Source organism: Parasteatoda tepidariorum, chromosome 6 (assembly GCF_043381705.1).
Source record: "Parasteatoda tepidariorum isolate YZ-2023 chromosome 6, CAS_Ptep_4.0, whole genome shotgun sequence".
Lineage (NCBI taxonomy): Eukaryota > Metazoa > Arthropoda > Arachnida > Araneae > Theridiidae > Parasteatoda > Parasteatoda tepidariorum.
In genome coordinates this window covers 58409029-58429997 of record NC_092209.1, presented here as the reverse complement: position 1 = coordinate 58429997, position 20969 = coordinate 58409029, and the positions used below count along the sequence as shown (strand labels likewise).

The window sequence follows — 20969 nt, the reverse complement described above, 5'->3', positions numbered from 1 at the left end:
CGCTACAATCCATTTTTGCCGGAACGTGTTACAGAATAAAAAATCTGATACACCATTATTTTTACAGTAATAATTACTGTAAAATCCCTGTATCACTCTTACATAATAAATATTACTATAAAATATACGGTATAATATTTTAGAGCAAAAATGTATTTTATGGTAAACAGATTTTACGCATGCTGCTGCTTTATACTGTAGTACTTAAAGTGTCAGTACTTTATATCGTAATATGATCCAGAATTTTTTTACAGTATATAACATGTTTATCTTGCAAAAATATAATTTACTTTTATAATATTATTAGAAAGTATTGATTTATAATAATTGTTCTGGATTTTGTATATATGTTACGCAATTTCGTTGAAAGATAAATGTGACATAGATAAAATTAACTTTGGATGAAGGAAAATATGTACAATAAATATAAAATTTAGAGCTATCACTCAATCTTATATTAAAAATCTTTAAATTAATTTTTGGAAACAAGTACCCTCATTAATGCGAAGAACTTTCAAAAATATGTTAATCTGATATTTTAATAAGACTTAATTTTACGTTTTTTTAAATAACAACGTAAAAGAACTCACAATAAATTATTGCAAATTAAAGTAGATTAGTTAGAAGGTAAATGCCGTCAAATTTAAAATTAACCTTAAGCTATGGATAATGGAAACAACATGCAATAAGTACAAAATTTAACCACTTGCAATAGAAAAAATATATCTAATCTAATTACTAGTATAATTAAAAATTAAAATGAGAAGAAATACGATAAAATGTCTCATATTTTTGAAGAAAAAAAGAATTTAAAAATATTTCCTTAAAAACGCTGGTACTCTCTTCATAATATTATTCTATGAAAATATTTCCTTATACCAACCTTGTTTCTGATAAAGTTTAGACAATTTAGAAAGATAAATAATAATTTTGAAACGTTGCAAAAAGCGCGAAATATTGGATAAAATAAATAAACTTTTTGCTTGACACAGTATGTTTACAAACAAAATATAAGTAAGAAATGTTTACATATTTTTGAAAAACAGCAATCCATTTTTAATATGAACAAATCTTACCATCTTTCCGAATTTTAAGAAACTTTATATTAATATCAAAGGTCTGGAAAAAGAGAAAAATCATTTACTTTAACAAAACAAAGAAAAAATCTTTTTATTTCGCTGCTGCTGTGTTTTCTATTTTTCTGACTGAGTTGGTTGCTACTTTCAAAATTTTAAAAGATTTGTTGTAAAAGGAAAGAAGAAAAATCTATTTTCAGCTGATCTTGGAAATTCGAAGGAAAAATAATCTGTGAAAAGTACAGTTTCAAATAAGCTTTATTCTTATCCCATAAATAGAGCGTAGAAAATAGAAAAATAGAACCATATGTGATCTACTTATTGATGAACCCATAACGAAAAGGTATGGCAAGAGAAAATGAGGTTATCTACATCTTTTATCGATCTACAAAAATGCTTGCAATAAGCTTTGTGGGATATATTATGGGTTCGTTGATGAAAGAAATATAAAAAGAAATCAATATGAATAAAGTATTTTTTTACATTATTTTTGATGTTTTTTTTTAAATTTACTTTCCTTAGATAAAGATAAATCTAAGATTATTTTTTTCTTAAGAGGTAAAAAAGTAATTGAGTTTAGAAATGTATTTTGATATACTATTTCTTTTAACAAAATACCTGTTTGTTTTTATTTTTAAATCTAAGAATATCATGGGTAAGTCAGATGAAAGAAAATACAACAAAAAAGTACTTTGTTTATCATATTAAATATATTCTTTTAAAATTTCACATTTCTTTAGATAAAGGATAAGCTTGAGTTAATGTTTTCTTTCAGCAAACTAAAATAGATATATATTTTGAAATTCTATTTTGAACGAAATATATTCTTTATATCTTATACGGCTGATATTTTAATCTGTCTATTACAAAAAAATACTCTAATATTATTAATAAATGGAAATTATTAACTTAATGAATAGAATGGAAACATAAAAATAATTTTAATAAAATATTTGAATAAAATTATTCAATAAGATAATTTGAATAAAATAGTTTGAATATAAATGAAAAAATAATTTGAATGTATTTTTTGTTACTTAATTCATGCTTATATTTTTACTGAAGGAATTAATTTAAGCTTATTTTCTCCCTAATAGGGAATAATAGGAAGTTATTATGAAATTCGATGCTCTACAAAATATATTCCTTTTTTATATGTACAGTGCACCAAAAAAACCATCCTGAGTTACTTTTGATCTAATGATCAAATCTTCAATTTCTAGGACTCAATCTGATGGCCCGAGGGGGTGACTTAAAATATGCAAATTAATAATTTCGGACGGTATTTTAAGTTACGAAATCAGACACCGAACGTACTTTCTCTGAATAAACATACCTTTTATTGACGAATTCAGATTATAGGGGGTAGTCGTAATCTCGAAAATTTGCTCCAATTTCGTATTTTGTCATATAAAATTACATATTTTAAATGATGCAGAAGAATTTATAACTTACAATTCAAAATCTTTTCGTCCATTATTAGAAAAAAATAATAAAAATTATTTCTTGTCTGGAATTATCTTTTGATAAACGAATTTTATAACTGTGGGAAAAGATTTTGATTCGCTTAATAAGTCCTCGAAATACAGCGAAATGGACAAAAAGTAAAATTAACGTTATGGAGTCCAATTTTTGGAACACTTTCTTTATTCCAAACAATTGGGACCATACGGTCCATATGAAATATATATGACCATATGAAATATATATTTCACAAATTGTGGTTCCCCCCCCCCTACACTTTCAGAGTCAAAAATCCAATTCCGTCGAAAAACAGGTTTGTTTATTCAGAGAAAGTACGTTTTTGTGTCTGATTTCGTAACTAAAAGTATAGTATGCACTTATTAATTCACATACTTGAAATCACAACTCGAGTCATTAATATTTTGTCCTAGATCGTGAAGATGCCATCATTAGATCAAAAGTTATTCATGGAGGTCAGTTTTTTTTCTTTGGCTCACTATATCTTTCAAAATCCATCTGATATAGTTAAATGTAGGAACTAAAAAAATCTGCATAACAAAAATTTATCTAACTATCGCTGAAATGATAAATGATATAAATTTAATTTCGCAAGTTATCTACATTACGGATAATAAATATATTTTTTATCACACTCTATCACAAACTGAACCTGAAGTTTTACTTGCATAAATAAACAAACTAATCCATAATAAACAAACATTGTAAACTCCTGTTTATGAAACATTTAATGAACAAAATAATCTCTCCGAAAAATAATAAATCCCTAGAACTTAATATAATTTATAAAGCATTGCAAAGTATATCTAATTCAAGCATGATTGCAATGTATAAAGTTTAAAATAAAATTTATTTCTATTAGCCAATTTCATTTCAAACGGTGAAATAAATAAATGATTTTATCAAACACAATAATTCCTACAGCTATGGAAGGTATAAATTTTAAGAAAAATGTGTCATAATACAGAACAAAAATTACTAATTGCTATTTCAATATTTAATGAACTTAAAATTCCTTCTCAGAATATATATATATATATATATATAAGTATCTCTANGTTTTTGAAATGAATAATATATCAAACAGTCCGTTTTTTGAGATAAAATAGCTAGAAAAGGTTATATATATATATATATATATATATATAACCTAAGAACTAAATTATCAAAATATTACAGCAAATAAATTAATTTTTCATTATTGCTATGCATTAAGGACACATGTATTAAGCTTATAATCTTGAAAGCTTATGTATAAAGTACATTAAGAGGCCAGTTGCTAGCAAATCAAACGAGGCATAGAGAATGAACGGCTTCCAAACCGAATCAAAAAATGAATTAATCAAAAAATGAAGTTAGAAATTTCAAAAACAAAAGAGGAAACTAAAATAAAGTTAACGAAAATAAATACGTTCAAAGTTTGAAAATAAAATATCAATTTTTGCCCCCCAAAAAGTTTAACTGCAATTTTTACCAAGTCAAACAATTTTAATATCTAAAGAGTAACTCGCATCCAATTTGAAAAAATAAGTATGGTCCAAACTACAGGAATTTGTTGAAATTTTCTTTTTTGGTTCTGTGGGAGAACCATAAAGCTTAATAATATTTACCGAAACGTTTTGCTAAGAGTTTAGTAAAATTAACAATAAAATATGATTTTATAATATGTGCTAAAATTTAAATTGGTAATTTAATGGAAAAATTTGGTAATTTAATCATGAGGCCTTAGAACATGAACATGGCACAAAAAATATTCATTCCGTGAAATTTCCTCTTTGGTTTTGCATGTTCAACCAAATGTGGGGCAAAAATACCTATAGTTTTGTAAACCAAAATTTTCTGTAAATTTTCTGCTCCATGTAAACGGAAAAATTACCAAATGAATGATTTAAGCACCATATACTTCGATTTTTTTATCTAGAGTTATGTAGTTTTATCTTACCAAAAATGTCCTCAACGTACAGTATGGTAATTTTTCCAGAATGTTTTCTTCGTTTGGTTGTTGGTGTAAGTCATCTTTTTAATGCAAATGATTTTGTTAAATACAGCTAGTTTTATAAAAATAATAAAGTAAATGTGTCGATTTCACTTTAATTTAAAAATTATTGAAATGTAGAAATTTATAACAGACGTTTCATAGCACAAAGTAAATATTGCATCCTCCTGATTCAGAAATATTTAATGCTGATGAAAATAGAGTGCAGGGCAGTGTACTCTTCATCTGTAGAAGGAATGAAGGAAATATTGTTCTGTTAACGCTGTGATTCGAATTACCGTTCAGCTGTTTATGCTTTTGACCAGTATATTCTACACCTCTCAGCTAAAGTTCATACCCTGTCTTAAGGACTTAAGATGTTCATCCTAGGACCTTCACGGATGCTAAGATGTTAAGAGTAAGACCACAACGCTTTCTCAAATCGAACAAATCTATATAACTTTAAATGATCGTTTGAAAGATATTGGATAGTATAAATTTCTTGAAAATAATTTCCATTGAAGCTAAATTCATTATAAAAGGTAATTGCAATAAAAATAAAAATAATATATATTTTTTTATTATAAGTCATATTCAAAACTATTGCAATGCATAAATTAAAATAAATTTCACATTACGAAATAAGCATCGCAACCTCTTGCTTTTGAAACATTTAATGAATATAAAGCTCTTTCTCGGTATGAATAAATTTTAAGAACTAAATAAAAGCATAGTAAATCTTTGGAATTTTCGTAAGCAAAGCCATTCCGAAATACAGTTGGAAAACATCAGAACTTTTGAGAACAAGATGAACATTGCGTGCAGTTGAAATGATTGAAATCGTTTTAGCATGCTTTTCTAAGATCAAAAGAATTCCTCAGCGAGTGGGCTTATTCACATTAAGGTTGCTCCGGATTTCTATTGTTTAAAGATATATGATCCCACCAATTAGAAAATTAATTATAATTAAGTTAATCGGAGCTTAAAAGTTTCTCTTCACCGAATTTTCTTATTCTATTTTTAATTAATAAAATCATTTTACAAGGGAAACATGTTATTATTTTAAATAAAATTTTATAAGTTTATACTTTTAAAAATATGCTGTTTCAAGCAATTAATTAAAAAAAAGTAAAAAGAAAATAATTAAAGTAATACCGTGGTTTGGTTTTATATTTGACCAAATTATGAATAGGAATGAAAGTGTATTTACTGCTAAACATAACATTTATTTTCTGAATTCATAAAATAAATTCAAATTTGACTAACTCGTATAGAATATTTAAAAATCTCATTTATTGTTCTGTTTATATAATTTGAAAGAGTTATAAAAACTGATTTTGTTTCCTCCAAGAAATCTTTACAAAACTTATTTGAAAGGTCCTTTTCTGGTAAACACTCATGTTCAAAAACTCGATCTTGTCTCTTAATATTTTAGGCATAAAAAAAGGATATTTATAAAAATACGTATTGTACATTCTTTTTTTATTTTGTTAAAAATCAGCTTTATGCACACAAATTTTTGATTTAAGGGAAACAAAATAATCAATCGAACCTTTTTTTGAAAAAAAGAAATAAAGCAGTTTTATTTAATAATAAATTTAAATATTAGAGATTTCTTTACACATTTTATATTAAATAATAAGAGTTAAAAAATATATTTTAAATTTTACTTAGTCCTTTTAAATATGTTTAGCTTGAGTTGCATTATTTTAAATATGGAAATAAAAATGTGAAATGTGTGATGAGAAAATTAGCCTTCAAGTTCATTTGAACTTATGTGAGAAAATAAAATAAAACCTACTATTTTCTCCTCTCTTTAATAAGGTAATAATATAATTATTCACCATTTAAAATACAGCTTTATTAAATAACAAAAAAGTCCCTTATTTTTAAGCATGTCTTAAGCTTTGATCTCCTTTTAAAATAGATTTCTATTAATGAAAGAAATTTTGACGAGAATCAAGCCTAACATTTTTGTACGTAGTATTAACTTTTTGTAAAAATGTAAACTATTTACAAAAAAAAACCTTTTTATGAAAAAAATTTGTTAATTTAAAAAATGGATTTAGATTGAAAATTCCTTTTCTGTTGAGGAGATATCTGAGATAAAAAGTTTTGCCCCCATTTAACCCCTTTAATGGTAATAATTTCCATTTTGACTTTTATACTTACCTTGAGATTGTGATTAAGATTTAGACAATTGTAATTTTGCGTTTTCTTACGAACAAAATGAACCAATAGAAATAATGCGCATATAAAATTAATCTTGAAATAATTTCTTAAATTCTATAAGCAATCATTTCACGCTGATTTCCCCAACCAAGAACAATGTTTTATTTTCATTTTCTCTAGTGTTACATTTAATATCTGAATATGTGATATATCTCCAGAATATAATTTTCTCTGTTCATAAACAAAATCTCAATAGATAATAAAATGAAAAATCTCTGTTCCCGATGATTCGTCTGTTCGCCATCTCTGATCATGCATTTAAATATTGACATGAATTCACATCGAAGCCCGGTTTTATATTTTCGGGTAAGGCATTTCAAAGCAATATTTTTGTGCTTAAAATTATTTTTTAACACTGAGTACATTGTAAAATATAGTTAATTTCTTTAAAATGTCGATTTTAGAATAATATAAATTTTTGAAAAAAAAATCAATACAAATATAATCATTAGTCACATTAAAATCATTGTTGAATTTCAAAAGCTGATGAAACTACATTAAGGCATCGGACTAGTTTCAACAACTTTTTTTAAATATTATAAAAATCTTAAAAAAACTAGTTTATATTTTTTATTATGTGTAAAACTAATAAAACTAGCAAAAATATTTTTAATTAATTTTTTTAAATGGCATTTTCATTTAAAAATAAGGCGTTTGTTTCATGTGTGGTAAGCACTGTAAAAAGATAATTTATCGCCCTAAAGAAAAAAAAAATTCGTTAAGGATTTTATTTAAAAAACTATTAACTATATTTTGAACTATTATCTTAAAAGCAAGTGGATATACTGAGTTAGGGATCAACGTAGTTAAAGAAGCACATTTTTAGAAAATACCTCAGTAGTCTTTGTGAAAAAACCTGTACAAAATATGAAATTTTGCCTTTTCTCTTAGTCTGTAGCTCAAAACATGCTTGCTATTATTATCAATACTCATGAAAAATTGTGGACAATTATTTAAAAAAAAAACACAAAATATCGTGTTTAAGGTGGAGTTAAAATGTGAAAAAACCTTATTTTGAGATAAACGCATTTAAATACTTAGATCACTGGCTTATCCACTGTTATCACCTTGCACAAAAACTGCTATAATGTTATAAATAATAAGAGTGCAAACAAAGTAAAGTACTTTTAAAAAGCTAAAAGTATAGGGATTCTAAATTTATAATAAACTTAATTTCGAAACCTTTATCCAAAACTATGTTTTTGCTTTAGACAGTCCTTCAATACAAATGATAAAGTAAATTTTCTGAGCCTTCCATGAGACTCAATTAAATAACTCATATTTTTCATGCAATGCAATTTGTTTTACATATCTGTATTTTAATGAATTACAAAGAAATTATTCCAATTTAACCCTTATCCCTTTGTGGATGCTTATAAAAAGTAACTTTAAGCTCACATTGTGCAACAAAAAGTCAACCCCTAATGAGCACTTTTAGAATCCTTACCAAAAGTGAAGAAAAAGCTATTCACTTGTCTCAAATGGATGGAAAACACAAAAACGCTATCAAAATCTGACAAACTTTGGATGGTGTATGTTCAGAGCATAAAACCAGTTTTATTGCAGGTTGAAACTTGAAGGTGTTTCAAATAATCGTCCTTAAGACCATCTATGCTTCTCTTCGCAATTAAACAGTTATTATTGGTTAGTACATCAGCTTTATAAAACTGTAATTTTCCTAATTTAAACAGTGTTTTTTTTCTCTCTTGAACATTAGTTTCGGACCTTTAACTTGCATAGTTTATTAGATTCATTTTTGTAAAGGACATTAACATTTTTGATCAAATGAATCATTACGAAACACCCTGCATGAGTAAAATGTTCTCGGATCAATAACAACGAATGAAACTTCACTCAAAACATCAGATATTTTAAAAGGCAAACCAGCTAACTGCCTTTGCATATTAGTTGAATAATAAAATATTTCTAAAAGAGTGTCTAAATTTAAACTGTTAGAAATTTTTCAGAAAAAAATGAGTAAATAACAATTTATTCGATTGGTATTTTATCATATATAAACAAAATAGTCCAATAACCATAAATTAGATGGTAATCAAACTGTTAATTATGAGAAGAACCGTTTATTAACTGAATTTACTTAACACGGTTAAATAACTAGAATTTCATTGCACCAACTAAGCTAACCTAATAAAGCCCATTAGTTCCTTACTAGTGAGTTCATATTATAGCTGAGAGGGCTGATCTGCCAGTCTTGTGACCGACAAAACTGGGGTTCGAGCCCCAGCTTGTACACCAGAATATTTCCTCACATGAAGAGATGTCCTTCACTTTCCAATGCCCAGTTAAAATTCTTTTTGTTGTTTTGAAACACTGCTAGTTGTAAATGGTTAAAACACCGTATAGTTTTGTATTTATGGTTTTATAACCATGCTAGTTTTAAACGGTTTCGAAAACTTAAAGGTAAAAAATGTTCTTTACCGTTAACTTTTCGGTTAATCGGAATGATAGACAGATCATTTTACCATTATTTTAAATCCAACAGTATGAAATCAAGAAACACAACATTTTCCAAGAAACACAAATCAAATAAAATTAGGATTTTAAATTGAGAATATTTGCGTAAAAAATTATACAATTCAATCTCTGAACTTATTTAAGCATATTGGTAAAAAAAAACATTTAAAGAATTTTATTATACCCACAACATTCTCAAAATAATTTAGACTATATCTTGAAAATAATTCTGAAATATATTTTGAAAAAAATTTAAACTGTATAGCTATAAATTTATATTTTACATAAATATATAGTTTTGCAAAATTATATGTATTATTGCGTAGGATACCAAAAAGAATCTTTGAAACGATAAAAAATTATTATTATTATTTATTATAATTATTTGCAATTATTTTTTATAATTATTAATAATTTGTATTATAATAATTTTCTAATGCACTTCAAAAAATGCCTTATAAAATTTCGTTAAAATTTTATGGAACAAAAATTTATGTTTACCATAATTTTTACAGAAAAATATACTGCAATGTTACGGAATCACTGAAATTAAATAAAAGTATCTGCAAAAATTACGGTTTAAATGTTTAGGGTAAAAATGGATTCTAGGGATGCTGCATTCAGGATACCAGTACTTTTTACCACATTTTGATCCCAAATTTTTCACAGTGTGGAAATATCAACATCAACGTATATATTGATGTGAATGTTCATTTAGTTTTTTTTTAAATTTAAGTTACATATTTATTTATGACTTCAATTATAAGCATCTTCATTCCTTGAGTAATTAAAAAAAATATTTTACTATTTGTATAAAAGCAACTGTTCCAATTGCTCTTGTCCAATAATGGGTAGCTAATTGTATAGACCAATATCGTAAATTTAACTTTTCAGTGCTTTTATCAACTAATAAAATATGTAATTAGAAAACTTTTTTCTCATGGAAGTGATAAGAGATAAAAAATACTATAACAAACACCTCTATTTGGTTATAAAATGATCGATGATCAAATAATAATCAAACGTTACACCATTACCTAATTAACAGGTTGAAATAGTTTTTGCATTAGGAAAATATTACTTTCATTGAAAATACAATGGACTTTCTAAAAAAATGCATTTTCACTGTCTCCGACTTTCATTTGCCTCACTATTTTATCAAAAAGCATAAGTTTATCCTTATTGCTACTAAATTTCTTTTAATAATATAACTAACGTTTAAATTAATATTTACAGAATTTTTTTTAGTATCATATAGATGGTGAAAAAAATCCCAATAACAGGACTTAAAAAATATTGTCTATGATTAATCAACTATTCAATATGTATGCAAATGAAGTTTCATAAACAAACTTCTTGCTTGGAAAAACTACGTGATTTATACGTAGAATATTTATAGAAAATGTTTCTACTTATCTTAAAAAAATTTATCTGCTTAGTTAAAAAAAAACTCATTAATAACTTTTAATAATAATATTATCAAAAATAATATTAACAGAAAAATGTTTAGTATCATATAAATGGTGGGGAAAAAATCACAAAAACTAGATTTAAAAGGTATTGTTTGTGATCAACTGATTATTCAATATACATTCAGATTAAGTTATATAAGCATACAAACTACGTGCTTGGAAGTACTACAAGGTCGATACGTAGAATATCTACAAAAAAATTTTTCAGTATCATACAGATCGTGGAAAAATTTAAAAAATAGGATTTAAAAAGTATTATTTGTAATTAGTTAATTACTGAATATACATTCAAATGAAGTTGTCGGTACCCGTAGTAGAGCCACCTTTTTTCATCTAAAGCCACTTTTAACCTTTTCCCCAGATCTTTTTTTAAAGAAGATCTTGACTTATCCCAAGCGTTTCAAAAACCCAATAATAGCATGTAAAAATTCGAATAGCAGCATTTCAAAATTATTGTTTTTAACTATTCAATATACATTTAAATAAAATTATCAAAACTTCGTGGGAGGGAAATACATGCATTTACCTCAGGTGGAGGTTTTTCCAATTGATTTGTTTGGGGTTTTATAGGCTGAGGCTCTTCAGAATTAGCCACGTTAACTGTAGCAGAACCACTTTTTTCCTCCAAAGCCATTTATAATCACTCCCCAGATTGTTTTTTTTCTAAAACTAAACTAACCCGGCAGACGCTCTATAGTTCACTAATGCTATGAAATGCAAATTATCCTCTGATGATTTTAACTGAACACAAATACATTTCCAATTATCCAATGCAAGAAGAAAATACCAGCCAGCAGTCTCAAAACACGCGGTTTCAAGATTCTTGCCTGCGAGCTGCAAGCCATCTGATCCACACTCAAACGGTGGTAGAAAGGTTTGGGTGTGAAGAAGAGGGGGTCGTAGAGCATTCTGGGATGGGAATGCTGATTGGTGGATGTAACAAGTGTGGATGGGGTTAAGGATGGGGTGGAATGAAGGGCTATCTTTCTCTTTTATTTTCAGCTGTGCTACTGTTGCATGCGAGATTGATGTTTCTCATCTTCTTCTTGGAGAAGGATTTTTTTCACCTTTTTCATTTGCCAACAAATAGATAAAAAAAGATTTTGGCAAATTTCTTTTCTTCTAGGGCAATGACTTAAATTGTAAATTGTCTTTTTTTAATAGAATTTTATTCAGTTAGAGGAACATTTTTTTCTTAGAAAGAACATTCAGTTTCGGAAGGTGCCACAATAAAAAAGACGATACCTAATTTTTTTTTCTTTGAAAAAGAAGGTTGTTTTAAACAAAACTTATTCTAACAAATTACTACTTTCCCAGACATTCCCAGACAAATTACTACTTTCTCAGATTCTTTGATTTTTTATTTGGATTTCACCAATTATTTATAATCTGATCATTTATAGTCAAAGTAAAGCTCCTTGTAAATGAATTTTGAAATAACAAGATTTTTGAAAGTTTAATTGCGAACTAACCAATACAAGTACTAACCTTATTATCTTCAACGAAATTTTAATACAGCTACGATCTACCATAGCCTGATTAGCCTACTGGCCTACCATAGCCGCAGATCAACCGCTGAAACAACTTTCACTTCTCTTTTCTGCTCCCTTCATAAGCAGTGCTCATTTTGCACGCTAACAGATATTAGAAAAGTGTTTTTCTTTAAGCAATATTCGCATACATAAATTAAAACTACCGGAAATGTATTTCAATGTTACTCGGGCAGCAACTTTGTTATGTTATTGAAAACAGCAATACGCCTAGTATTAAATGCATTTCTACTAATTGGTTCTACTATATTGGTATTTTCTACTAATGGAATATACAATATAAGTGAATAAAAGTATGTAAGATATACCAATTATTCTCCAATATTCTAATATTTCTCTTTTATGTTCAAACATACCTTTTACAAGTAGAAACAACGTAATACTGTTTGGTTTCCTTTAAAATAGGAATTTAAAAGCTGATGTGTCACATCTGAGTGTTGGAACTGAATTAAAGGAATCAGAATAAAATTAATTGTAATTGTAATTAAAGATAGCATCCATGTTTCAAAATCAAAGTACTATTAAAAAAATAATAAAAGATAATATACTGTAAGTTTTACTACTTTGCTGTTTTAAAGATAGTCAAATAAAAGTAGTTTGTATAACGTAGAATTCGCTTCCGATAAACGATGTTACCGTAATATTACAGTAATTTGAAAGTGTTACAGAATTACTGCTCACTAATTTTATAAGTATAGATATTAGTGCTAAAAGACTGCGTAAAACATGCCTTGGATTGCCTAAATAATTTCCAAAATGACAAATGGTTTATTTCTTTCAACTGAAGTGAACTGAAACATTACCGTTGCAATCGGCACGAAACAATTTGAAGATAATATATATTAAATTCACTTTTTTTAAAAATCATTTTTGGCTATTATTCTGACTAAATCTCTCAAATATATCTAAAACAGTGTGTGAAAACCGGTTTTATTTTAGCGCCGAAGATAAATAGCTTATCTATGCAGAAAAATTTGAGAAAATCAATTCCATTTGAATAACCTTGTAACTTTAACCCAACTCAACGGGCAAAAGTAGTCGATAATATAAATAAATTTGCTTTCGTGGAAGATTTTCCCAAAGATAAATCACTTCTATACCTGTGTTCTTAAATGTAATAGAAAATGCGAAAACATCCATAATTAGCCAGATGGGAAAGGTTTTATTTTAGCACTCAAGATGAAATGCTTATATATGCAGAAATATTAGAGAAAATTAATTCTATTTCGATAATTTTGTAATCTTAACCCAACTCAATCGGCAAAAGTAGTCGATAATATAAATAAATTTGCTTTCGGGGAAGATTTTCCCAAAGATAGCTCATTTCTATACCTGTGTTCTTAAATGTAATAGAAAATGCGAAAACGTCCATAATTATCCAGATGGGAAAGGTTTTATTTTAGCACTCAAGATGAAATGCTTATATATGCAGAAATATTAGAGAAAATTAATTCTATTTGGATAATTTTGTAATCTTAACCCAACTCAACGGGCAAAAGTAGTGGATAATATAAATAAATTTGCTTTCGTGGAAGATTTTCCCAAAGATAGCTCATTTCTATACCTGTGTTCTTAAATGTAATAGAAAATGCGAAAACGTCCATAATTAGCCAGATGGGAAAGGTTTTATTTTAGCACTCAAGATGAAATGCTTATATATGCAGAAATATTAGAGAAAATTAATTCTATTTGGATAATTTTGTAATCTTAACCCAACTCAATCGGCAAAAGTAGTCGATAATATAAATAAATTTGCTTTCGGGGAAGATTTTCCTAAAGATAGCTTATCTCTATACCTGTGTTCTTAAATGTAATAGAGAACTGCGAAAACGTCCATAATTAGCCAGATAGGAATGGAATTCAGACATTATATAACATTGGATACAATTTATTTTAGAACTGTAATTGATTCCGGTAATATATTGTATTTTTTATAGTTCACAACAACAAGTTTTAAAAATGTGGTTCAGGGATGTTTAAATTGCTTTCTAACCGATTTCTAAAAACAGGTGCATGTAGCAAAAAATAATTGCCCAGAATTCCCTAATTAAACTGTATTGGTAAACTATTGTAACTTCTACTACCTGCACCTTGAAGTATTGTGTTGCAAATTCAAAACAATTGTGTTATTTCTTTGGTGAACAGTTTTAAATTTCGCTCTTTTAAAAAATGCTATTTTCATTTGTGGAAGCTTACAGTAATGAGCCTTGTAGGAGTATACTATAGTCCTCCAAAAGTTCACCCGAAAAGGAAATTGCACTCGACAAAAATATTAATCCAGATAGTTTAAAGTTTTCTTTTTACAAAATTTATCAAAAAGTTTTAGTTATCTAGATTCATCATATCCTTTAAAATAGATTGCGCTACCCTCTATTTACGCTTTAATTTCATGTGTTGTAATCTGACTACTTAATTACGAAAACATTTTTAAAGCAATTTTTCAAGTTATTTTTAAGTACATGATATCTTTCTCTCTTTTTGCTTTATATATTCCTATTTGGGTTTTACTTAGATGTTTTTTATTAATTTTTTATGATATTTTTACTTCATAAAATTATATATACGAATCAGGTCCTCTCACTATTGTATTGATATATCCTGCTTTGGCTATATGAATACAAAATAAGAAAGAGAAATATATATAGCAACAAGAATGCGATATTTGGGCATATCTTAATGAAGAAGGTATTCGGAAGAATGTGTAAAACGTGAAGTTGAAGAGCTAGATGGGAAAAGCCCATAAAAGACAGCCTACTTTAAATTACTAATTACAAAAGGAAAGCAACCAACAACAAAAAATATTCCAAAATCTGGTAGCCTATGTAATGGCTGTAGTGTCGGCAAGATAAGGACCATATTAATTTTTTTGTACTCTATAAATTTAAAAGAAATTAAATCATTTAAATGAAGCAGAAAATATATTTCCCATTATGAAGCATATGTATTTCACATAAAATATAAAATAAATTTATTTTTCTGGGTGAAAAAATGTTTTTTCTACTATTTCTGTTCCTTTTTTAATTATACTCTTTTCTGTAGTTATAAATTTAACTTATAACCTTTATTAAGGTTATAAAATACTAGCAAACAAATTATTTTCATTAAGAACAAAATAAAATTATTACTAAAAATAAACTTCCATAAGGAAGTGCAAAAGTGTCAAATTCTCGAGAATATCTTTCCGATTCAATAAATTTATCCGATAATGTTGAGGTAAGCGAAGATAGCTCCTTTGAGATACTAATATTTTATTTACATTTATATACAAGTTGGTTTGAATTACAAGAACATCATCACGGCAAGTGATGGGAGAAATTACTGACAGGCTGTCATGTGCGTGCTGGTATTTATACAATTCAAATATGATGACGTCAGAACTCTTATTTCAGTTCACTTCAAAAATAAGTAAAAACACAATTGATTAAAGACAAACAGATAACAATATGAAATAAACTTGATTTTACGATGAGCGACGAACCTATCACCACAATGTCCATGTTTATCGAATTAATGTCATCTTTCCGCTAACAACTTGTGTCTGCTATCGACAAAACCGTCAAAAATAAGCCAAGAAAATGATATTCATGCATAAGGATAGCAGCTGTTTAAAAGAAGGCATATCAATACGGGTGATTATCTGTAAAGTGTTATAATAATGAACTAAATATAACAGATAATATATGAACTAAATATATGAAGTAACTGAAAATAAATTAAATTCTGATTCATATCGGATATTGAAATTTAAATTCAGTAACTGTGCTTCAGTAAAGTTGACTGATTTTAACTTATCTCTTTTTTTCTTAAAACAAAATTATATATATATCAGTTTAATGACCTTATTCTTCTTATTTACGGGAAGCCTAAAAGCCTTCTATGCAGTACAGCAGATAAATAATTCATAAAAATTCCTAAATGTACTATTAAGATTATAATTTACTAATGCCCGATAGCTATGATAGGTAGGTAGGTATAGTTTGTCTAAAATAAGAACTCCTCCAGACATTCGTCTGGGCCTGTGGCGGTGACTATGGTTACGAGGTATGACTATTTCAAGTAGGGGTGAGGAGTCAATGTTTTGGAGTGGTTTCGGCTCAGGCCGGCGGGAGAAAGGGAATCTCTTTTTTCGGTGCATTGTGTTAGTCCTAGAGTTTAGCTGCCCTCACTAAAATTCGCCATTCTTGTTTCCATAGCACCAGACGGCCTCAGACTTTGTGGAGGGAGGAGTTCTTAGCTTAGACAAAGGTACTGTATTTACGTCGCATTTATTATTATAGGTATTGTATTTACGTCGCACTAGAGCTGCGTAATGGGCTATTGGCGACAGTCTGGGAAATATCTCTAAGGATGAGTCGCAGACATGCCCTTCGCAATTTTGGTCTTCAGCTGAGGAGATGGCTCCACTGATTTGGTAGCCCGACGACCTGCGAGCGAAGCCGAGCACTTTACGGTAGAACAGTTTAACGAGGACCAATACCATGCACCCTCGGTCTCTACTAAGACTGGTCAAAGTGGTCACCCACCCGCTTACTGACCACAGCCAGTGATGCTTGACTTCGATGTTCTACTGGGAACCGTGTGTTACTGCGGGACCCGATGGCTATGAACTTCTGAGCTAGTAATTCACAAAAACGATGATTTTTCGAGATGCGTAATGTGTGAAGATAACGATTTTTTACGTAACTAAAGCATAAAAATTATGATTTTATATCTCACTATGCCATAAAATTGTGTTTAATTAATCCATAAAAATTATTATTTTCTCTATATCTAAACCATAAAAATTATGATTTTTTTTTACGTGTTAATGCAAGAAGTTTCTATCTAATGTATAAAGTTTCTGAATTTTCATGATTAGAATGCATGGAGATTGTGATTTTCTACATGTTAATGATTTTTTAATGCTTATTCAACACTGTAGAAAATTCTGGATCGAATTACGATATTAAGACTAACTCTTTGGGTGAATCTTCCGTAAACTTCACAGTACCGTAAAATCGCTTTTTATCGTAAGATATTATACCGTAATTATTACAGTAATATTTATTTAATTAGAATGATTCAATGATTTTACGGAAATTATTACTGTAAAGGTTATGGTGTATCAGATTTTTTGTTCCATGATATGTTTCGGAAAAATTGGATTTCACGAAAATAAGCACCAACTCCCAGAGTGCTAGTATTTTTTATCGGAATTTGATCTGTTATTTTTACATTGTAATACTCATCCAAAAATGAAGTAAGCCGCAATAAAATCTTTTTTAAAAAATATAAAAATAGAGATTTTAAAGGGAACTTAAAACTGCTTTCTTACGTTGCAAATATCTCTAATATGTTAATATTTCAGTTATGAACATAGCATTACATATATTCAAGTAATGCTTTTGCCTCAGAATTATAAAGACACTTAATTCTTATACTAATATTTCCTTTTAAATCTTAAACTTTACATCCAAACTATTATTAAGATTCCATCGTAGCAAACTAGATTTCTAGAAGTTTACTGCACTTAAAATTCAAACTTGGTTAAATATGTAAAATTACATTATTAATTTAACTAGTATTTTAAGTGAAAATTTAAGCGGCATTCTTGTGATGTAAAAATCTCTAAAATAGACTATTAAATAATTATAAAGCAATGGTAGACAAATTTTGTTTATGGTAGAAAGTTTTATAATTAATACATTTATTACACAAATACTTACCCTTTAAAATTATAAACGCACTTTGTTCTTATTTTATTATTTTCTCTTAAACCTTCGAATTTAATTCTATGCAATATTTATGATAACAATATTAGAAAACTAAACACTTATACACTGTTAGTAATGTCTTGGAAAAAAGGGTAATACCAATTTATTTAATTGTTATTTTACCATATTCAAACAAAGTAGTCAAATAACCATAAATAATATGGAATTGAAGCAATAAATTGTGAAAAAAACCTGTTTAATGACTTTTTTCACCTAATGCTGTTTTACAACCAGAATTTTATCGCACTAAGCCCACCTAATATAGAAACTTAGCTCCTCGCAGCAGGAAACATGTTATAGCCGAGAGCTCTAATCTGTCAATCTCAGGACCGACAGGATGGAGGTTCGAGTTCACAATATTGATGGGAATGACGCCACAATATTTCTTCCATTCTCTTTTCAGCATGAGGAGAAAATATGAAATTCCAGTGTCACTATGATTTCTGTTTTGCACTCGCTATTGCTCAGAACCTAACGAAAAGCCTATCTCCAATGTCCAGTGAAATTCTTTTTTCATGGTTTTTGTCAGTTGTAAATGATTAATAAAACGTATGGTTTTTTATTCATGGTTTCATAACCATTCTAGTTGTAAACAGTTCCATAACCGTAAAGGTAAAAAATGTACTTTACCATAAACTTTATTATTAATTGCATGGGCAGATTGCTGCCAATTATTTTGCCATATTTTTAGAATGAAAATTCTAACAGTGCAAGTCTATATTTAAATTTAAAACTTGTAAAATAATGTAAATTTATAGTAATAATTAAATCAAGATTTTAAACGAAAATTTTAAGCAGTATTCTTTTACCTGGAATGTTTCTAAAATGTACTTAAAATATTTTATTGAATATTAATAAAACTTAGAAGACGCATTTTATTAATGATAGAAAGTGATAAAGTTATACTCGTATAACTATTGATTTTGTCTGTCTCAGAATTTTTAAGGCATTTCATTCTAATTTTATTATATTTCTATTAAACTTCAAATTTAAATTCTGAACTTTCTAAGATACCGTCTGAAGCAAATTAAATTCTCGGAATTCTACTGTATTTAAAAGTAAAACTTGTAAATAAATAGTGAAAAAAACTTTTAGAAAGTTTTTCTATTTGAAAGTAGGAAATTGGCAAATAAAAAGAGCGGCATTTCAGCTGCATCCTGTTTTCAAAATAAAGAAAAATCATGTAAATAAGAGAACCATACTTTCCAATGCGAAAACTTTAGCACGTTCTTCGAATTCTTACTTGAAATTTATGCACCAGATAAAATTCTCCAGAGAAACTTATTGATAAGATGTAAAATTCAGTATACAAATATTTGAATTTCAAGCAGAAGTATAGTAAACTATATTTCAAATTTCATAAGAGTCTTAAAAGTTCGAAATGTATTTTAAAATAGGAATAAACAGTTAATTATTTTTGTTTTCCTGAAAAAAATGTTTAGTTTCCTTTAATAAATTTTAAATAGTGCGAGTTAAATTAAATCAATTTCGCGTAGAGAATTGTTGTTATCATGCAAAAAATTATGTAAACCTGGCAAAATAGCAATTGTTTGAGAGAATTGGTACAAATATAGTTTCAAAAATGTGCTTGTTTTCTTAACGAATCGTTTTTGCAATAACGCCATTAAATTGATTTTTATTATATAATTATCTATGTAAAATTTAATTTTACTGTATGAGGCTTGGTAGGATATGGTTTAAAATCTTTGATGAAGAGATATTGACAATTAATAAAAATCCCTGAGAATGAATGAAAATTAACAGTACAAAGCGTACACGTATTTTATATGTACAATTTAGATAGAATGATTTAAGGTTTTTTTGCTTTTTAATGTCAGAGCCTGTTATGTAAGCAGAAAAAAACTTTTTAATGATTGCTTTGAAAATCTCGAATGCTACATAAGATTTTTCTTTTAACTGTGCAAACTTAAAACTTATGAATTGACTTTAAAAGAATCCTTAAATTGTTAATTTCTTATATTAAATATTTCAAAATTAATATTAAATTTCGTAAAAAAAAGTTTATATATTGCTTCGCGCAATTTTTAAATTTATTCCATAATTTCATTTCACCAAATTGTGGTATAATAATTTTTTACCACAATTTAATCTGGAATTCTTTTACGGTGGAGAAAAGCTTCAGAAATCAGTTTCTTACATAGTTTTAGCAGTGATGGCAGAAGAATTAAATTACTTTTCTTTGATACACTTTTTACCACAAAATATGCATTTTTATACAGTCAAACTAGAACAAAACGTTTTATAACTACTTCAAAGTCTTTTTAAAACAAATCTTTAAAATCCTTATATGAAGCTTGTGTTAATGAGGTTGAGAATCAATTAGCAAACTAAAAAAAAAAAAAAGGCACTAAAAATAACAGATAAATCTAACTAGTTACAAACTAACGCAAAACTGCCAAAATTATAGTTATGAAATATTTACAAACTATTTTAATAATAAAAATACTAGATGGCAAAAATAATTTTTTTTCATGATTTTGTTTCGGTCATGCATTCCTTTAATTTGTAAATCAGCTCAAACAAATCACTTTTTTTCGCATGATATTAAAAATACTTACATATTGTTTGATTCAATTAAAATATTTCCAAACACAGAACTTACCTGAAAAGAAAACAAATATAATTAAATGCAAATTTAAAAAACTATATTTTATTCAAAAATATTTTAAAAAATAAATATTAATATTTTAGATCAAATTGTAAGTCAATAAAACTAAATTAATTTTAATAATATTAGCAATTGTAATTACCTTGTAAAATATTTTAGACGTAGTAAACCCTGTAAAACATTTTACTCAATGCCATAAATGGGGGCATACTTTACTCTAGAGTGGTGAAGTGAAACGCCATATAACTCTAGGATCTAATGCACTCTAAACTAATGCACACTTAAATTGCACTCTTTAAATTATATATATATATATATATATATT

The 20969-nt window shown here is 27.4% G+C and overlaps 1 protein-coding gene across 3 annotated transcripts in view; it reads right to left on the bottom strand.

The window, feature by feature from the left end:
* Positions 1-20969, bottom strand: part of LOC107449074 (inactive dipeptidyl peptidase 10-like) — a 516153-nt gene that overhangs the window by 89638 nt on the left and 405546 nt on the right. Inside the window, exon 1 of one of the 3 annotated variants that reach the window (XM_043048544.2) lies at positions 11239-11478. The exons of the other annotated variants lie outside the window; for them this stretch is intronic. Within the exon in view, the coding sequence (XP_042904478.2) occupies positions 11239-11346 (108 nt within the window). The 5' untranslated portion in view covers positions 11347-11478. Of the gene's footprint in view, positions 1-11238; positions 11479-20969 lie in introns of those variants that run through there. 3 annotated transcript variants of the gene reach the window in all.